Consider the following 17,051-nt stretch of genomic DNA (forward strand, 5'->3'; position numbering starts at 1 on the left):
TTCCATTATTTAAAAAGTAGATTTCCTCTTAAAAAATCCAAATTTCTTTCTCTTGAAAAATCAGATGATTTGTCAATGTCATCTCACAGCTGAAACTGAATTAATGTAGTGCCCTCTTTAGATATATGCTCTCTAATACACCATAGTCACTACCATTCCCTATTATCTCTCAGAGGGTAATATCCAGGGCCCTCTAGGCCTTTGAGTTTGGGACCCCTGTTTTAAAGGAAGCTCTTTTTGAGTAAGACCCAGAGGATATAGACACAGCAATTAGGACGCTAACTGCCATAGACTAGGCAATAGATAGATGGTAGTATGCACCAGGCATTGTGGATGGGAAGAAGTGAATGGACTTAAGAGATGTTAGGAGGTAACAGACAGGATTTGGTAATGGGGTGAAAGTGAGGTATGAGAGAGAACGCAGCAGCAATGACTCATAGGTTTCTGAACTACGTAAATACATGGATAGCAGTGCCAGTCACTGAAATGGGGAAGAAAAGAGGAAGGTGAGGTTTTGGGGAAAATAGGGGTAGCGTGGGGAGAGAGGAGGAAAGATCCTGAGCTCAGTTGAATATGCTGGATATGGATGTGCTGAATCTGAGGGCTTCAGATATCCTTGAAGAGATGTCAAATAGGTGTACAATATAGAAAGCGAGAGCTCAGAGTCTGTGTTAGGATCATAGATATGTGTACGTGAGTCATCTGCTTTTAAGTGATATGATACCAAGAATGTGGATGTAATCACTTGGCAAGAGCAAGGGACCTAGGCTTAGGTCTTGAGAATCTTCAACCTCTGAGGGCAAGGCAGAGGCAGATGAGCGTGAAGAGAAGCAAGCAAGGTAGTTTAAAAAAAAAAAAAAATCCAGGACAGTGTGCTAGCCAGTGGAAGTGTTATAGAGAAAATTATGGAGTCAATTGCTGCTGAGAGATGAACCTGGGTGAGGACTGAAAAGTGCCTAATGAACTTGTTGATAGGAAGGTCACTGTGAGCCTTAGGCAACAGCTCTTTTGGTAGAGTGATGGGGCAAAGCAGATTAGAGTGGCTGGGGAAGTGAGAAGATGGTGAGTACGTACATGGTCACCCCTGAAGAAATTTGACCATGAAAAAAAAGTATGAGGTAGCTCTTGGTTTTGTTAAGCCTCTTCATTATTATGTTTTCTATTTTATTAATCTCTACATTAATTTCCTTCTGCTTATTTCCTTTGGGTTTATCTTTTTTTTTTAACATAAAATTGGATGCTTACTTAACTTGCTAAATTTCAGGCTCTTCTTTTCTAATGTAAACATTTGAAGTTCCAGATTTACTTCTGTGTGCCAGTTTACCTGCTTCATATAAAGTTCTGATATATAGTATTTTTATTATCATATTCTAAGTATTTTCTAAATTTCATTGTGATTACATCCTTTACCCATGTGTTCATAAGTGTTTAAAATTTTTCTAAATAAACTTTCACACTTTATTTCTGTTACTGAATTCAAAGAGTTATTTGGGGGTGAGAGAACATAGTCTAAGAAATCCTAATTTTTTGAAATTTAATATTAATAGCTAACAATCATCACCATTTGGCAGGTACCACTCTAAAGATTTTATATGAATTATATACTTTACTCCTCACAATGATTCTATGAGGTAAGTACTATTATTATTCTCATTTTTATAAATGAGGAAATAGGCATAGAGAGGTTATGTCATTTACCCACATAACTTTATGAAGTTACACAGAGCTGCTAAGTGACGGGGCTACACTTTTTACATTCTTCCTCACTTTAGGTCTTATTCTCAGATTATATTTCAAACCTCTGCACTGTTTTTGTTTTTGCAGGGGGAATCAATTTCATTGAGGTATAATATATGTATGTGGGTGCACAATTTGATGAGTCTTGTCATACTTTTGCAACCTGTGAAACCACCATTGCAATCAAATACAGAATCTTTCCACACGCACTAAATTTCATCCTGCCCCAGGCCCCAAGCAATAGGTAATCCACTTTTTGTGACTATAGGTTAGTCTGCAGTTTCTAAAATTTACTATAAATGTAATGCCATAGTGTGAGCTCATTTTTGTCTGGCTTCTTTCATTCTACATACTGATTTTTTAGATACATCCATGTTGTTGTTTTTATCACTAGCACGTTCCTTTCTTACTGCAAAGTATACTCCTTTGTATGGATATACCATATTTTGTTTATCCCTTTGCTTTTTATGGATATTTGGGTTAATTTCAGTTTTGGGCCATTGTGAATAAAGCTACTACGAACATTCACATTCAAGTTTTTGTATGGGCATATGCTTTTGTTTCTCTTGGGCCTCTAGGACTTCAACAGCTGTTTTATGGCATTTCACTTTTCAAAAACTGTCCAACTGCTTTCCAAAGTGGTTGTAAAACTATATTCCTATCATCAGGGTATATTTTCTTATTAATACACATCTTTGGCAATAGTTGGTATAATCATCTTAATTTTAGTCTTTCTAGTCTATATTTAATGGTATCTCATTGTTGTAATTTTCATTTTCCTGATGACTAACGATCATGAGCATCTTTTCATGTGCTTCTTGGCCACGCATACATCTTCTTTTGTGAAGTGTCTGTTAAAATATTTTGCCCATATTTATTGGATTTTCTTACTGTTGAGTTGTAAGAGTTCTTCATTTATTCTGGATACAAGTACTTTGCCAGATACATGTGCTGCAAATCATTATCCGTTTTGCAAAAAACAAGCTTTTATTTTGATAAAGTCTTGTCAATTTGGGTTCATGCTTTTTGTTTCCTAAGAAATGTTTGGCTCCTACAAAGTAATGAAGATTTTCTTCTACGAGTTTTAGCTTTTACATTTAGGTCTATGATCCATAGCAAGTAGATTTCTAAGTATGGTGTGACGTAAGAATCAGTATTCATTGTTCCCCATATGGATACCCAATTATTTCAGAACCATTTATTGAAAAAAATGTTCGTTTCCTCACTCAATTACCTGAGCACCTTTGTAAAAAGTCTATTGACTATATATGTGTGGGTCTAATTCTGCATTCTCATTTCTTCTCCATTGATCTATATGTCTATCTTTTCCCTAGTATTACAATGTCTCAATTACTATAGCTTTACAGGAAGTCTTGAAATCAGGTAGTGTGATCATCCAACTTTGGTTTTCTTTTTCAAAATTGTTTCCGCTATTCTAAATGCTCTGTATTTCTACATACATTTAAAAATAATCTTGGCAACTGCTACCAAAAAATCCTGCTAATATTTTAATTGGGATTGCATTGAATATATATATCAATTTAGGGGAGAAGTGATATCTTAAAAATAATGGTTCTTCCAGGGTATTTTTTGCCATTTACTTAGGCCTTCTTTAATTTCTCTCAGTAGTTTTGTAGTTTTCATTGTAAAGATCTTGCACATATATTATTTATTCATAAATATTTTAATTTGGGGTGGGGCACTATCGTAAATGGAATTGTTTTTATATTTCTTTTTTCAATTGTTTTCTGCTAGTATATGAAATAGTTTTATCCTGCAAACTTCTTAAATTCACTTATTAGCTCTAGTTGATTTTTGTAGGTTCATTAAAATTTTTTCCTCAATCATGTCACCTACAAATAAAGACAATTTTACTTCTTTCTTTCTAATGTTTGTCTTTTTTTCCTTACCTTGTTGCAATGGCTGAACCTCCAGCACAATGGCTAGGACAAGAAGTGAAGTACCTGCCTCTTGCATAGGGAGTAATCTTTCAGTCTTTCATCATTATTATGTTGGCTACAGGTATTTTTGTAGATGCTCTTTAGTAGATTGAGGAATTTCTGTTCTTAGTTTGCTAAAAGTTGATTTTTTAAAAAAATCATGAATGGTTGTTGAATTTTGTCAAATTCTTTTCCTGTATCTATTGAGATGGTATGATTTTCTCCCCTACACTGCAAATATGGTTTATTACATTGATTTTTGAATGTTAAACCAATGTTGTATTCTTGGGATAAAACATATTTTGTCATGATATGTTATCCTTTATCTATATATTTGGATTTGATTTGTCAAGGATTTTTGAATCTATGTTCATGAGAGATATTTGCAATTATTTTTTTAAAAAACTTATTGTAGTTGATTTACAATGTTGTGTTAATTTCTGCTGTATAGCAAAGTGATTCAGTTATACATATATTCTTTTTCATATTCTCTTCCATTATGGTTTATGACAGGATATTGAATATAGTTCCCTGAAGTTATTTTTATAATTATTTTTTCTGATTTTTGTATCAGTTAGTCCTCACAATAACCCTATGGAGTATGTATTATTATTATCCATTTTTGGAAATGGGACATAGGCAGAGCCAGTAAGTGGTTGAGATGTACTCTCAGTCACTGTGTCTCACTGCCTCTAATTTGTTAAGTGTTGCTTTCATGCTCTAGTATGTTGTCAATTTCTAAAAGTGTTCCATGAAATAAAAAGAAATTATACTCAATGACTGGCATTTTTTGTTATTTCCTTGCATATTTTTTATATTCTTTATATTTTCTAAGAGCAGAAGTAAAACTAGAAAATTAAACAACACATTCTTGAAGAACCATTGGGTCAAGGAAGAAAGCAGAAGGGAAATTAGAAAATATCTCAAGACATTAAAAAAAATGATGTTAGTTGTAGCTTTTTTTTGTTACATTGAAGTATTTTTTTTCTATTCTTTGTTGAGTTTTTATCATGAAAGGGTGTTAAATTTTGTCAAATGCCTTTTCTGCATCTATTGTAAAGATGTGACTTATCTTTTGTTCTGTTAATGTGGTATATTACATTAATTGATTTTCTTGAACCATCCATATATCTCAGAGGTAATTCCCACTTGGTCATGGTGTATAACACTTTTAATGTGCTGTTGGATTCAGTTTGATAGTATTTTGTTGAGGACTTTTGCATCTATATTCATCAGGAATACTGGCCTGTAGTTTTCTTTTCAGGTGGTATCTTTGGCTTTAGTATCAAGGTGATGCTGGCCTCATTGAACTAGTTAGGAAGTCTTCTCTCCTCTTCAATTTTTTTGGAAATGTTTGAGAATAACTGATATTAACTCTTTAAATATTTGGTAGAATTCTCCAGTGAAGCCATCTGGGTCTGGACGTTTCTTTACTGGGAGCTTTTTGATTATTGATTCAATCTCCATACTAGTTATAGGTCTGTTCATACTTTGTTTCTTCATGATTCAGTCTTGGTAGGTTGTATGTTTATGGGAATTTATCGATTTCTTCTCAGTTATTCAGCTTGTTGGTATATAACTACTTATAGTAGTCTCTTATGACCCTTTTTATTTCTGTGGCATCAGTTGTAATGTCTCTTCTTTCATTTCTGCTTTTACTTATTTTGTCTTTTTTTCTTAATTGTCTAGCTAAGAGTTTGTCAATTTTATTTAGCTTTTCAAAAAACTTAGTTTCATCAATTTTTAAAATTGTTTTTTAATTCTCTATTTTGTTTATTTCTGCTCTGATCTTTGTTATCTCCTTCCTTCTGCTAATTCTGGGCTTAGTTTGTTCTATTTTTCAGCTCCTTGAGGTGTAAAGTTAGGCTGTTCATCTGAGATCTTTCTTCTTTTCAAATGTAGGTGCTTATGGAAATCTCTCTTAGTACTGCTTTTGCTGCAACCCATAATTTCGGGAATGTTGTGTTTTCTTTTGTCAAGACATATTTTCTAATTTCCTTTTTGATTTCTTTGACCCAATGGTTGTTCAACAGTGTGTTAATTTTCACATAGTTGTAAATTTTCCAGTTTTACTTCTGCTATTGAGTTTTAGTTTCATTTCACTGTAGTTGGAAAAGATACTTTGTATGATCTTAATCTTATTAAATGCGCTAAGACTTATTTTGTGACCTAACATGCAATCTACCCTGGAGCAAGATCTATGTGTGCTTGAGAAGAATGTGTATTTTGCTGCTGTTGTGTGAAATGTTCTACATATGTCTGTCAGTGCCATTTGGTCCATAATGTTGCTCAAGTGCTTGGTTTCTTTATTGATCTTCTGTCTGGATGTTCTATCCGTTATTGAAAGTGGGACATTGAAGTCTCTTACTGTTATGGTGTTACTGTCTTATTTCTCCCTTCCGTTCTGTCAATATTTGTTTTATATGTTTAGGTACTCTGATATTGGATGCATATTTATAATTGTTATATCTACCTGGAGGATTGACCCTTTCATAATATAATAATATAATGTCCTTCTTTGCCTCTTATGACAGTTTTTGACTTAAAGTCTATTTTGTCTAACTAAAGCAACCCCTGCATTCTTTTGGTTACTATTTGCATAGTATCTTTTTCCATCCTTTTATTTTCAGTCTACGTGTACCTTTAAATCGAAAGTGAGTTTCTTGTAGACAGCATACAGTTTGGTCTTTTATATTTTTAGTCCATTCAGCAACTCTTATGTCCTTTGATTGGGGAGTTTAATCAATTTACATTTAAAGTACTTACTGGAAAGAAACTATTTATATTGCTATTTTGTTGATGTTTTTCTATTAGCTTTGTAGTTCTTTGGTCTGTTATTTCCTCTCTTGCTGTCTTCCTGTTTTGTTAATTTTTTTTCATATTGATATACTTTGATTATTTTCCATTTTAATTTTGTGTAACTTCTATAGTGTGTGTGTGGTGTATGTCCGTGTGTGTGGTTACCTTAAGGCTTACAAAAAATATCTTATGAAACAGTCTATTTAAAGCTGATAAATTCAACTGCATACAAAAACTCTACACTTAAACTTCTTCCACCCACCCTCCAACATTTTATTGTTGTCATAACTTACATCTGTTTATATTGTGTATCTTTTAATATCTTTATAGTTAGTTTAATATTTATTCTTAACTTTTATACTAGAATTAAAAGTGATTTACCCACCACATTATAGTAATACAATATTCTGTATTTGTCTATATATTCATCTTTATCAATGAGTTTCATACCTATGCTACTGTGTTACTTTTTAGCATCATTTTGTTTCAACCTGAAGAACTCTCTTTAGCATTTCTTACAAGACAGGTTTAGTGGTGACCTTCAGCTTTTGTTTATCTGGGAAGGTCATGATCTCTCTATTTTTTGAAGGCTAGTTTTGCAGAGTATGTTATTCTTACTTGGCGTTTTGTTGTTGTTGTTGTTTTCTCTTAGCACTTTAATAAGATTATCCTGCTCTTTTTCTGGCCTGCAAAATTTCTGCTGAAAAATTTCTTATAGTCTTGTAGGGGTTCCCCTGTGACAAGTCTCTTCCTTCTCTGCTTTCAAAATTCAAAGGCCTTTGACTTCTGATAATTTGATTATAATGTGTCTTGGTGTGGATTTCTTTGTATTCTTTTGACTTCTTGGATCTGGATGTCCATTTTCTACTCTAGTTTTGGGAATTTTTCAGTCATCATTATCATCATCATCGAATAAGCTTTCTGGTACTTTCTTCTCTGTCTGGGATTCAATGTGTATATGCATCTGTTTGATGGTGTACCATAAGTCCCTTTAGTTTTGTTCATTCTTTTTCATTCCTTTTTCTTTTCTGACTAAATTATTTCCAATGACTTGTCTTAAAGTTCACTGATCCTTTCTCCTGTCTGATATCTAGTCTATTGATGAACTGCTCAAGTGAATTTTTCACTTCAGTTTTCATGTTCTTCAGCTCCATGATTTCTGTTTTGTACTTTTTTTTTTTTTTGGCTGTGCTGTGTGGCTTGTGGGATCTTAGTTTCCTTACCAGCGTTTGAACCCATGCCCCCTGCAGTGGAAGAGCGAAGTCCTAACCACTGGACCGCCAGGGAATTCCCTTAACATTTTCTATCTCTGTTGAAATTTCTCATGCTTTGTTCTCTTGCCTGTAGTTAGCATCTTAATGACAGTTATTTTGAATTCTCTGTCAGGTAAATTATATACCTCTGTTTCATTAGGGTTTCTGGAGATTTATCTTGCTTTGTTTGAAACATCTCTGCCTGATTCTTCATTTTTCTCAACTCTCTGCATTACTGTCTGTGCATTAGACAAAACAGGTACCTCTCCCAATCTTCATGGACTGGCCTTGGACAGTAGAACACTGTCACCAATCAACTTGTCCAGAGCCTTTGGGGGCCTCTACCAACTCTTTCCCTCCTCAGGGAGTAGCAGGAAGCTGTAGTTCTGGTTTGCTCGTTCTGTGCTGAGGAAGCAGGGGAACTATGTTGTCTGCCAGTTCAAATTGCTGTCTCCATTCTCCTCCAGGTGTCTAAACTGTACTGAACCTGTCAGGGTTCTAAGACTGGCAAGACAGAAGCCTGATCTGTGGGGAGCTCCCCAAGAAAAGCTGGGGTGCTGGACATGTGAACTAACCCCTTCCCTCCTCTGGGAGAAACTGAGACCTAGGAGGTCTCTTCCCAATTTTATGGCACTGTGCTGGGGTCAGGGACTCTGACGAGAGTCTGTCCCAAATCTCCCTACTGGTTTTGGTGATTCTCGTTTTGTGTTCACCTGCAGTGCAGGAGCCTTTCAATTCGTTTCTGGATCTCTCACAAAGGGAATTTATGACTTGTTGCTGATCAGTATGTTTTCAGGGGGATGGAGGGTCCATCACCATCTTGCTGATGTCACTCCCAACTTAGCTTTTATTTCACCCTTATTATTGATAGTTTTATTGTGGGTAGAATTTTGCTGGTTATTTTCTCTCAGCATTTTCAAGATGTTTCACCATCTTCTGGATTCATTAGTTGTTAATGAAATGCCAACAAAAACTAACTTTCATTCCTTTGTTGGTAATATTATCTCTAATTGTTTTAAAAACATTTTGTCTTTGGTATTTTGAGGTTTTACTCTGTTCATTTTCTTTTAACCTGTCTTGGGTTTTTTGGGCTCTCTGAATTTGAAATTTGGCATCTTTCATAAATTTGGGAAAACTCTAAGTCATTATTCTTTTAAGTAATTTCTCTGAAATTCTAATTAGATATACACTGGACCTGCTCATTATATCTTCATTCTCTGTTAATCTCTTATTTCCATCTTTTATTTCTCTGGGCTATATTCTGGGTGATTTTCTCCCTCAGATCTTTGAGCTTAATGATTTCTTTTTAGCTATTTAATCTGTTCAGTTCATTTCAGTTTCTAATTTTAATTGTATTTTTCATTTAAAAAATGACTTTTCTCCAAATATGCCTAGTCAATTTTGATTATTTATCATATATCACCAGTGTTTACTTACTTAAATCAGATAAGTGAAAATTTTATACAATCTATCTGATAATTCTGACATCTTCAATCTTTGCAGGGAAGAGTCCCTAGAGTGATTTTTCATTTTGAGCTCATGTTCTTTCAAATTTTATTTGTCAGGATTCTGGGAGTACAGTACACTCCTCAACAGATTATTTGCATTTGCTCCTTCCAGGTCCTTGAGGTTACCACCAACCCAGGATTTTTCCCCCTCTAACATCACAGAAGTGTGATTTCAGGCTTCAAACTTGTGTGAGAATAAGCTTGCTACGCATTTTCAGAGAAGACATTTCTTTCCTCAATTTGTACCTCCTTCACCCAGAGCCAAGGCAGAGACAAGCATAAATCCCACCACCAACCTCTAAGGATCTGCTTATTTATCCCATAATTCATCCACTGAAGATGTGTGTTCCGAGAGTCCTGGCATTAAGTTGGAGCAGATGAGTTCTTTGTTTAGACCTCGCCACCAGGTATTGCCTCCTATGTCACCTCTTCAGAACCCCAGCACATTGAAATCCAGGCTTTAGGTTAGCAGGAAGCAGCTAGCAACTACCCCAAAACCCAAGACAAATATTTGTGTGGTACTTTATAATTTCATATTCACTTCTTTTTTTGTGGTTTCTTGTCTCTGAGGAACTTCCTCACTTACCAGCTCAATCATTCATTGAAAGGGATTAAATGCTCTCTGTAGCATTTTAAGGCATTTCTCGGAATCTCTGTTCAGCCAGATGGCCCTGGTTTCTATTTCTATAAACTAGGAGGCGAGGGTCATGTGCTGAGTATGAAGGAGGAAAAAAGTTTGCTGGAGAGTGGAAAAGGTTTGAAATGGTGGAAAATGGGAAAGCAAGTTAAATAGTGAGCACTAAATAATAAACAGTGTTAATGGTATTCAGAAAAGTTCACAGGGAGCGATCACTTGACAAGACTTTATAGCCTGTGGGCTATGCAGTAGTCTCATTTCTGATACATATTATATTAGCCATAAAACCTTGGACAAATCACACCTTGTTTATATCTACCTATTTCATAGGGATTATGAAGACAACTGTTATGAAGTGCTTTGAAAATATTAAATCACATAGAATGTAAGGCATTGTAATCAGGTCTTTGCCATGGAACTGTATCGCAAACTCTTGCTTCACAGATGATCTCAGGAAAAACAATCAAGTTAATGGATAGAACAGTTTAGAAGATTTGGATAAAAACAGTTCATAATCACAGTTATGGATAAAAACCCAACATTGACAAAACCACGATTTCCAGTAAATAGTAACTGACTCATGATGTGAGACTTGCTTGTTCTGCAGACTTTTCTGTTTAATAGAATTTGTTGAAATCAAATTAGCAAAGCCCTAATTATCATGGGCCATTTGCCATGATATAAGAATAGTTTTGCTAAGCAAAACTCTAATATATTAAAGTGGCTTCATTAGTAAAATTTTACCTGTAGTAATCAGAAGTAACTAACTAAACCAAGAAAATCTAAGAGAATCTTAGCATTCATATCATAAGCAATCTTTTAGGCAGAAAATATAAAGATCCCAGAAAGTACACAAATAATTTACCTCACATATTCATCAAAATTAACTCTCAAATTTTAGATAGCTAAATATTTTCAAGATTTTGGCCTTTTCAAGACTGTCATTCAAAAATATATTCACCATTGTTCTATGAGATTAAAGTATGATAAAATAACTTCTTATCCTTAAGGAATTTCTATTTTAGGTGGTAGAAATACTTTTGTGAGAAATCACAGAACATGGTAACAAAACCAAAGTACCTGTTAAGTTGCACTCCATGTTGTTTGACATTCCATCAATATTTGGAAGAATATATCCAATGTCAGGGACAATGATAGCATCCATGAATATAAGAGTTAAGATTCTGAATTTAATTTTCCTAGCTGTTTTGGCACTGTGATTTAGTCACTGCATTTTATCCCGATTAAGCAACTGGCACCCATTTTACAAAATTGTAAGAAAAAAATGTCACTATGGGTCATGGAGATGAACTCATTGATTTTGGCATGCATCAACAATACTCCAAAGATAGTATACTATCAACACTCATTTTTAGTCCTTTTACTTGTTCCAATGGTAGGTACCATGTTTTATCACATAATTTGTTTTAAAGACTGAAACCTTCTCTGTTAAACATACAGGACTGTGAACCGTTCTCTGGTAAAGTACACGTTCTATTAATCATGCTGGAAAAAGTTCAATAGGTGTTTTTAACTTAGTGTACAGGTTTTTCTTTTTTTCTTTTTTTCAACTATCTGCTTCCAGGAGGTTAAGTATGGTAAATCTAATTATTTCAGAAAGGGCTACTCCCCCTCATTTGAATTCCATTCAAGTGTAGTCAACAAAAGAAAGAGTGGTTTAGGCAGTCTTAACTTTTTTTTTTTTTTTTTTTTTGCAGTAAGCAGGCCTCTCACTGCTGTGGCCTCTCCTGCCACGGAGCACAGGCCCAGCCACTCCGTGGCACATGGGATTCCCCTGGACCAGGACATGAACCCGCGCCCCCTGCATCGGCAGGCGGACCCCCAACCACTGCGCCACCAGGGAAGCCCTTAACTTTTTAATATAAATTTATTTTTTATTTCATTTATTTTTGGCTGCATTGGGTCTTCGTTACTGTGCGCGGGCTTTCTCTAGTTGTGGCAAGGGGGGGCTGCTCTTCTTTGCAGTGCGCGGGCTTCTCACTGCAGTGGCTTCTTTTGTTGTGAAGCATGGGCTCTAGGCACGTGGGCTCAGTAGTTGTGGCTTGCTGGCTCTACAGTGCAGGCTCAGTAGTTGTGGAGCACGGGCTTAGTTGCTCCGCAGCATGTGGGATCTTCCCAGACCAGGGCTCGAACCTGTGTCCCCTGCATTGGCAGGGGGATTCTTAACAACTGCACCACCAGGGAAGCCCAGTCTTAACTTTTTGAAAACTTATTTTTAGAAGAACTAGCAAAATGTATTCAAAGTAGTAATGGTTGTTTTACTAACTTTATTTTTACACTGCTCTATGGTTCTTTGTAACTAAGTCCTTAGAGTTAGGATGTTTTTAATTAGTGAGAAATGGACACAACAAATACTTTAAAGAGGTCAAAAGTAAAATGAAATTGGCATTTAATATGACAGTAAAGACAGAGTGATTTGGTAATCAAGAAGCACAACTATTTAAAACAGATATAAGGACCTTTTGTTAAAAAAAAGGTCAAATTTTAGTTAAGTTTTGTTTTTGTCACCATGTAGACTTTCCCTATCGCTTTGCTATAATACAAAGAACTCACTGGGGGGATTCTCTGGTGGCGCAGTGGTTAAGAATCCGCCTGCCAATGCAGGGGACGTGGGTTCGAGCCCTGGTCTGGGAAGATCCCACATGCTGCGGAGCAACTAAGCCCCTGCGCCACAACTACTGAGCCTGTGCTCTAGAGCCTACAAGCCACAACTACTGAGCCTGCGTGTCACAACTACTGAAGCCCGCGCACCTAGAGCCCGTGCTCCACAACAAGAGAAGCCACCGCAATGAGAAGCCCGCGCAGTGCAATGAACAGTAGCCCCCACTCTCTGCAACTAGAGAAAGCCTGGGCACAGCAACGAAGACCCAACGCAGCCAAAAATAAATAAATAAAATAAATTTATTTTAAAAAAGAAAAAACAAAGAACTCATTGGGAAAGCTTTATTCATTCAGAACGATCAATAAGAAGTGTGCTTCCAGTTACTTGAAATTGATATAAAAATTTGAATTCAAATACTATTTTAAATACAGATTCCTTTGGATTTTTTTAGTGAATATGGAAATGATTTCTGGTTAAAATATCTCTTTTTAAACAGGTTGAAAATTTGTTCAAGTTATAGTTATGTGTCTTAAAATTGTTAATTTTACTAAAAAAACGGATAGACAAACAACCTACACTCTTTCTAGGAGACACTACAAAATGAAAAAAACTTTAGTTCAGCTTCTTTCCAAATTATGTTTTCTAGGGTAATAGAATCTTATTGCTTTTTAAAAAGTACATGAAACTAACAAGAGATCCATTTAACAGGAAGACTTTTAGACGTTTAAATTCTCTGTCACTAGCTTGGAATAACAGCAATCAAAAGACTGAAAACCCAATCTAGATATTGTGTAGTTTATGCCGTAGAAGTATACTTTTAGAATTTTGAGCTTAAATACAGATGCTTTTTTTCTATTGTGATAATGTTTACTCACATTGTGTTTACCTCAGGGTGACAGGTATGACTGGTAAAGGGCACAAGCGGACCTTCTGGGGCACTGAAAATGCTGTATATTTTAATCTAGTGGTGGTAACACGAGTGTATGTAAAATTTCACCTAGCTGTATACTTAAGCTTTATGTACTTTATGTTATATGTTATATTTCAAGAAAAAAGTAAAAAGAGTATTTAGCTACTTTATGAAATGCCCACCAATTATTTTACGATGAGTCATTAATATGACTTTGTTAGTCAAAAATGCATAGGGGAAAAACAAATTATCTGATACTCATGGCCTAAGGACTGCTAGTCACACTGAGGTAAATTAACTATATCTGAAGCTAGAGCAAAGCTTTAATGATGAGATGTTGCTGGTAGTGTATCAGAAATGGTGTCAGGAAGAATACAATGTATCAGCTTAACTATGAAGGACTGAAGTGTTATAACAGTTTAAACAACAACTAGAAGATCAGAACATCTTCAAATAAGTGACATGATTGGCATGTTTATTTGATTTATGATTACCCATGCTTTTTACTTACGGCTTCTTAATGTTTGGGTTTTTGTCATTGTATTGCTTGGACTTCCAAATGATGGGGAATTAAAGCTAAATTAGTTTTGTTGCCTATTCTGAACTGTTGTTTTTAGTGTGGTAAAAAGCTGAAGTTATGACTGTGCTTTTAAAATTATGCATTCTACTTCCTAGCTATTATGGGAGAAAAGAGTTGGTTTACGCAGGGAATATAAACACTTAATCTGCCTCAAATGTTTTTTTACTTTTGCTCAGAACTATGTTAATTCTCATCACCTCCAAAAGCCTTTGAGAGGATTAGCTGCATAGACCAATATTGTTCTATATTAGTCAGTATTAAGCATATGATGTCACCTTGTTTCCTCTCCTCCTCAAGATTTTTTTTTTTTTGCGGGGAGGGCGGGGGAATTGTTTTTTTTTTTTTTTTTTGGCAATTCTCAAAATACTGTGGCTTAAATACCACTAGCTGGCACACATGATTGACAACCTTACACTCCCAAACCTGTTTGAAATGGGTTAAATACCTAAGTGCTGCAGAACAATGCAAACCAACCAGCAATTCCTCATAAAAGAGAAAGGGGGTGTGATTAGGTTCCAGCTATTAAGCAAGTTATTGAAAAAACAGTTTGGTGGTTTGTTTCTGCAATAGGCGCAGGTTAAGCTAGTATTTTCTCTCTTAATTAGCTCAAAAAAAAAAAAAAGACTAGTCTATAAGAGGTAGGATAAATAGCCAAAACAAAACATGAAGCAACTGGGGCAAACACACTCGGGGCTTTACGGAGGTCTTTATACTGATCCTCGACATTGGTTATGGCTTATTAACCCCGCCGGAGAACTATCGAACGGAATCTGTGTGAGGCTTATCGAGCCCGGGGAAAGGAGATGCAGGAGAGAATAAAGCTTCTAATAAAAGAAACGCAGCAACAATAGCAGAGGAACAGCTCTGCCTGGTGACGTAATGGCTGGCAGCAGTCCAGCTTCAGCAGAGCTGCTGCTACCTCAGCATCCAACCTCTCTCAACACAGTCCAGCTTCAGCAGAGCTACTGGGGCTGCTACTTTTTGCGATGCCACTTTGTCGGTGGCACCGACACCTTCCCTTAGAGGGCCAGGACGCTGAACAAAGGCTGGTCCTGCTGTTTCAAGTTGTCGGAACACACACTCTCGCTCACACCCCGCAAGCCCCTCAGTCGCCGAGCCGATCGGCTGCTTAAGTTTAGGACGAGAACCCTGGCGCACACACCATGCGTGCCTCGGTTTCCCCCGGGCTGCTCTCGGGTCCGCCTCTCGCGGTTCGCACCCCCCCCCCCCCGCCACCGGTCCTCAGCCCGAGTTGAACTCGGCGGCCCCGCTCTCCCGCCCGGCCCCGCGTGCTGGTCCTCCCGCCTTACCTCCGCTAGGTAGAGGTTGAGGAGACAGAGCGTGGAGAACTGGAGACAGGAGGGGAAGCAGTAGAGCAGCCAGTGGGGGAAGAAGTGCAGGTGAGCGGGCGGCCGGAGCAGGGGCAGGGAGCCGCTGAGCGAGAAGGCGGCGGAGAAGAGGGTGGTCCTGAGCGCTGCCCACAGGAGACAGAGGAAGAGGCAGAGGCTCTGGTAACTCAGCCGCCGCTCACGGTACAGGAGCAGCCGCCACAGCTGCAGGTAGGCAAAGGCGAAGAGCGCGGCGTAGAGCAGGGCGTGCAGGATGCTCAGCGTCAACTGCACGGAGCCCGGCACCGCGGCGCCTCCGCCGCCCCCGCCGGGCGTGGAGGGCTCGCGGCCGGCCGCCGGACCCGGCACGGACGCCCTCATGAGGGGGCTAGGGGGCGGGCGAAAGAGCGCGGGAAGCAAGGGGCCGGACTCGGAGCTGCTGTCGAGGGGGAGAAGGATGTCTCCCTGACCCCCCACCCACCCCAACCTCCAACCCCAGGAAGCGCCGTGACAGGACCCGGAGCCCCGCGGAGAGCAGCCGCGGCTCCTGGGACCCCGCCTCCTCTCCCCGCCCCCCCCCCCGGGGGGTCTCGGCTCCTCCTGCTGCGGCTCGGCTCGGTAGCTGCAAAAAACAACTCTCGGCTGGAGACAATCAGCTGAGAAACCCGAGCATTTGAGGTGCTCGCTCCGCACCGTGGGCTCCCGCCGATTGGCCCAAGCGGGCTCGCCCCCTCGCGCCGCGCTCGGAAGGCCACAGGCCGCTGGACCTGTCGCTCCAGGAGGCCAAGCTCTGATTGGGTGCCCGCTTTCCCCTCTTGCTCCTCCCCTTCACTCCCCACCCATGCTGCCGATTGGTCCAGCAACTGCACGGCCAGCTCGCGCCTGCGGGCGGGCTCGGTTGTCGCCTGTCAGCGGGGCGGCTGTCGCTCCGCCCCCTGCGCTTCCCATTGGCTGGAAAGGCTGCACGTAAGACCCACGAGGACCGGGAGGAGCCTCGTGGTTGTTTTTTGCCCAGCAGGCTGACTCCAGCGGGCGGTGGAGGCTGCTGGCGCGGAGGGTTGGGAGCGCTGCAAACCCGCAGGTAGGGGGAGCGGTTCGTGGATGCCCGGCAAGCGAGGCATGGGCCCGCCTTCTGCCTTTCATCCTTCTTGTGGCGGGAACTGTCGGTCAGCCGTCCGGGTCCCAGCCCGCAGGTCTTGTCCTCAGGTCTCGATAGGTAGGTGGCAGCGCGGGTCCTGCAGGCGAGGACTGTGGTTTCTGACGGCAGGGATGCCTGCGGGGATTCAGACCTGGCGGCTCTCCCCCAGCAAGGACAGCACTGCCCAGCTCTGGAGTTTGGCTTAGAAGGGGCCTCACCTGGATCCTTTTAAGGGACGTTTTGCTTTCTTTTTTTTCCCTAGCGTGAGCAGGTAGTAAAACGGGAGCCCTTCTGTGGGGAGAGGGCAAGGAATGAGGCGAAGGCTGAACGGAAGCTCTAAGTAAAAGAACCTCCCTCCCTCGGGATATGTCCCAGAAAGAAGAGTGGAATTAGAATGGGATGGATATGAAGCCGTCTCAGCGTGGGGGGAAGGTGGGTCTTTGAAACTTAGAATTTGGAAAGATGCTGTGGGCATAAGTTTAGGCAAAACGGCAGAATTTTAAGTCTTTGAGTGTCTAGAGAGGAAAAGGTAGAATAGTCTGTGCTTCTTAAATTCCACATGTATTCCTTCAAGCCTTAGTCCCCTGTGTGGTGGATG

At 39.1% G+C, this 17,051-nt stretch overlaps 1 protein-coding gene across 1 annotated transcript in view; it reads right to left on the minus strand.

The window, feature by feature from the left end:
- Nucleotides 1-15,696, minus strand: part of GPR137C (G protein-coupled receptor 137C) — a 53,377-nt gene extending 37,681 nt beyond the window's left edge. The window contains exon 1 of the mRNA XM_060003449.1: nt 15,298-15,696. Within this exon, the coding sequence (XP_059859432.1) occupies nt 15,298-15,696 (399 nt within the window). The remainder of the gene's footprint in view (nt 1-15,297) is intronic.
- Nucleotides 15,697-17,051: the final 1,355 nt, after the last annotated feature.

The sequence above is a fragment of the Delphinus delphis genome, chromosome 2 (genome assembly GCF_949987515.2).
Source record: "Delphinus delphis chromosome 2, mDelDel1.2, whole genome shotgun sequence".
Classification (NCBI taxonomy): domain Eukaryota; kingdom Metazoa; phylum Chordata; class Mammalia; order Artiodactyla; family Delphinidae; genus Delphinus; species Delphinus delphis.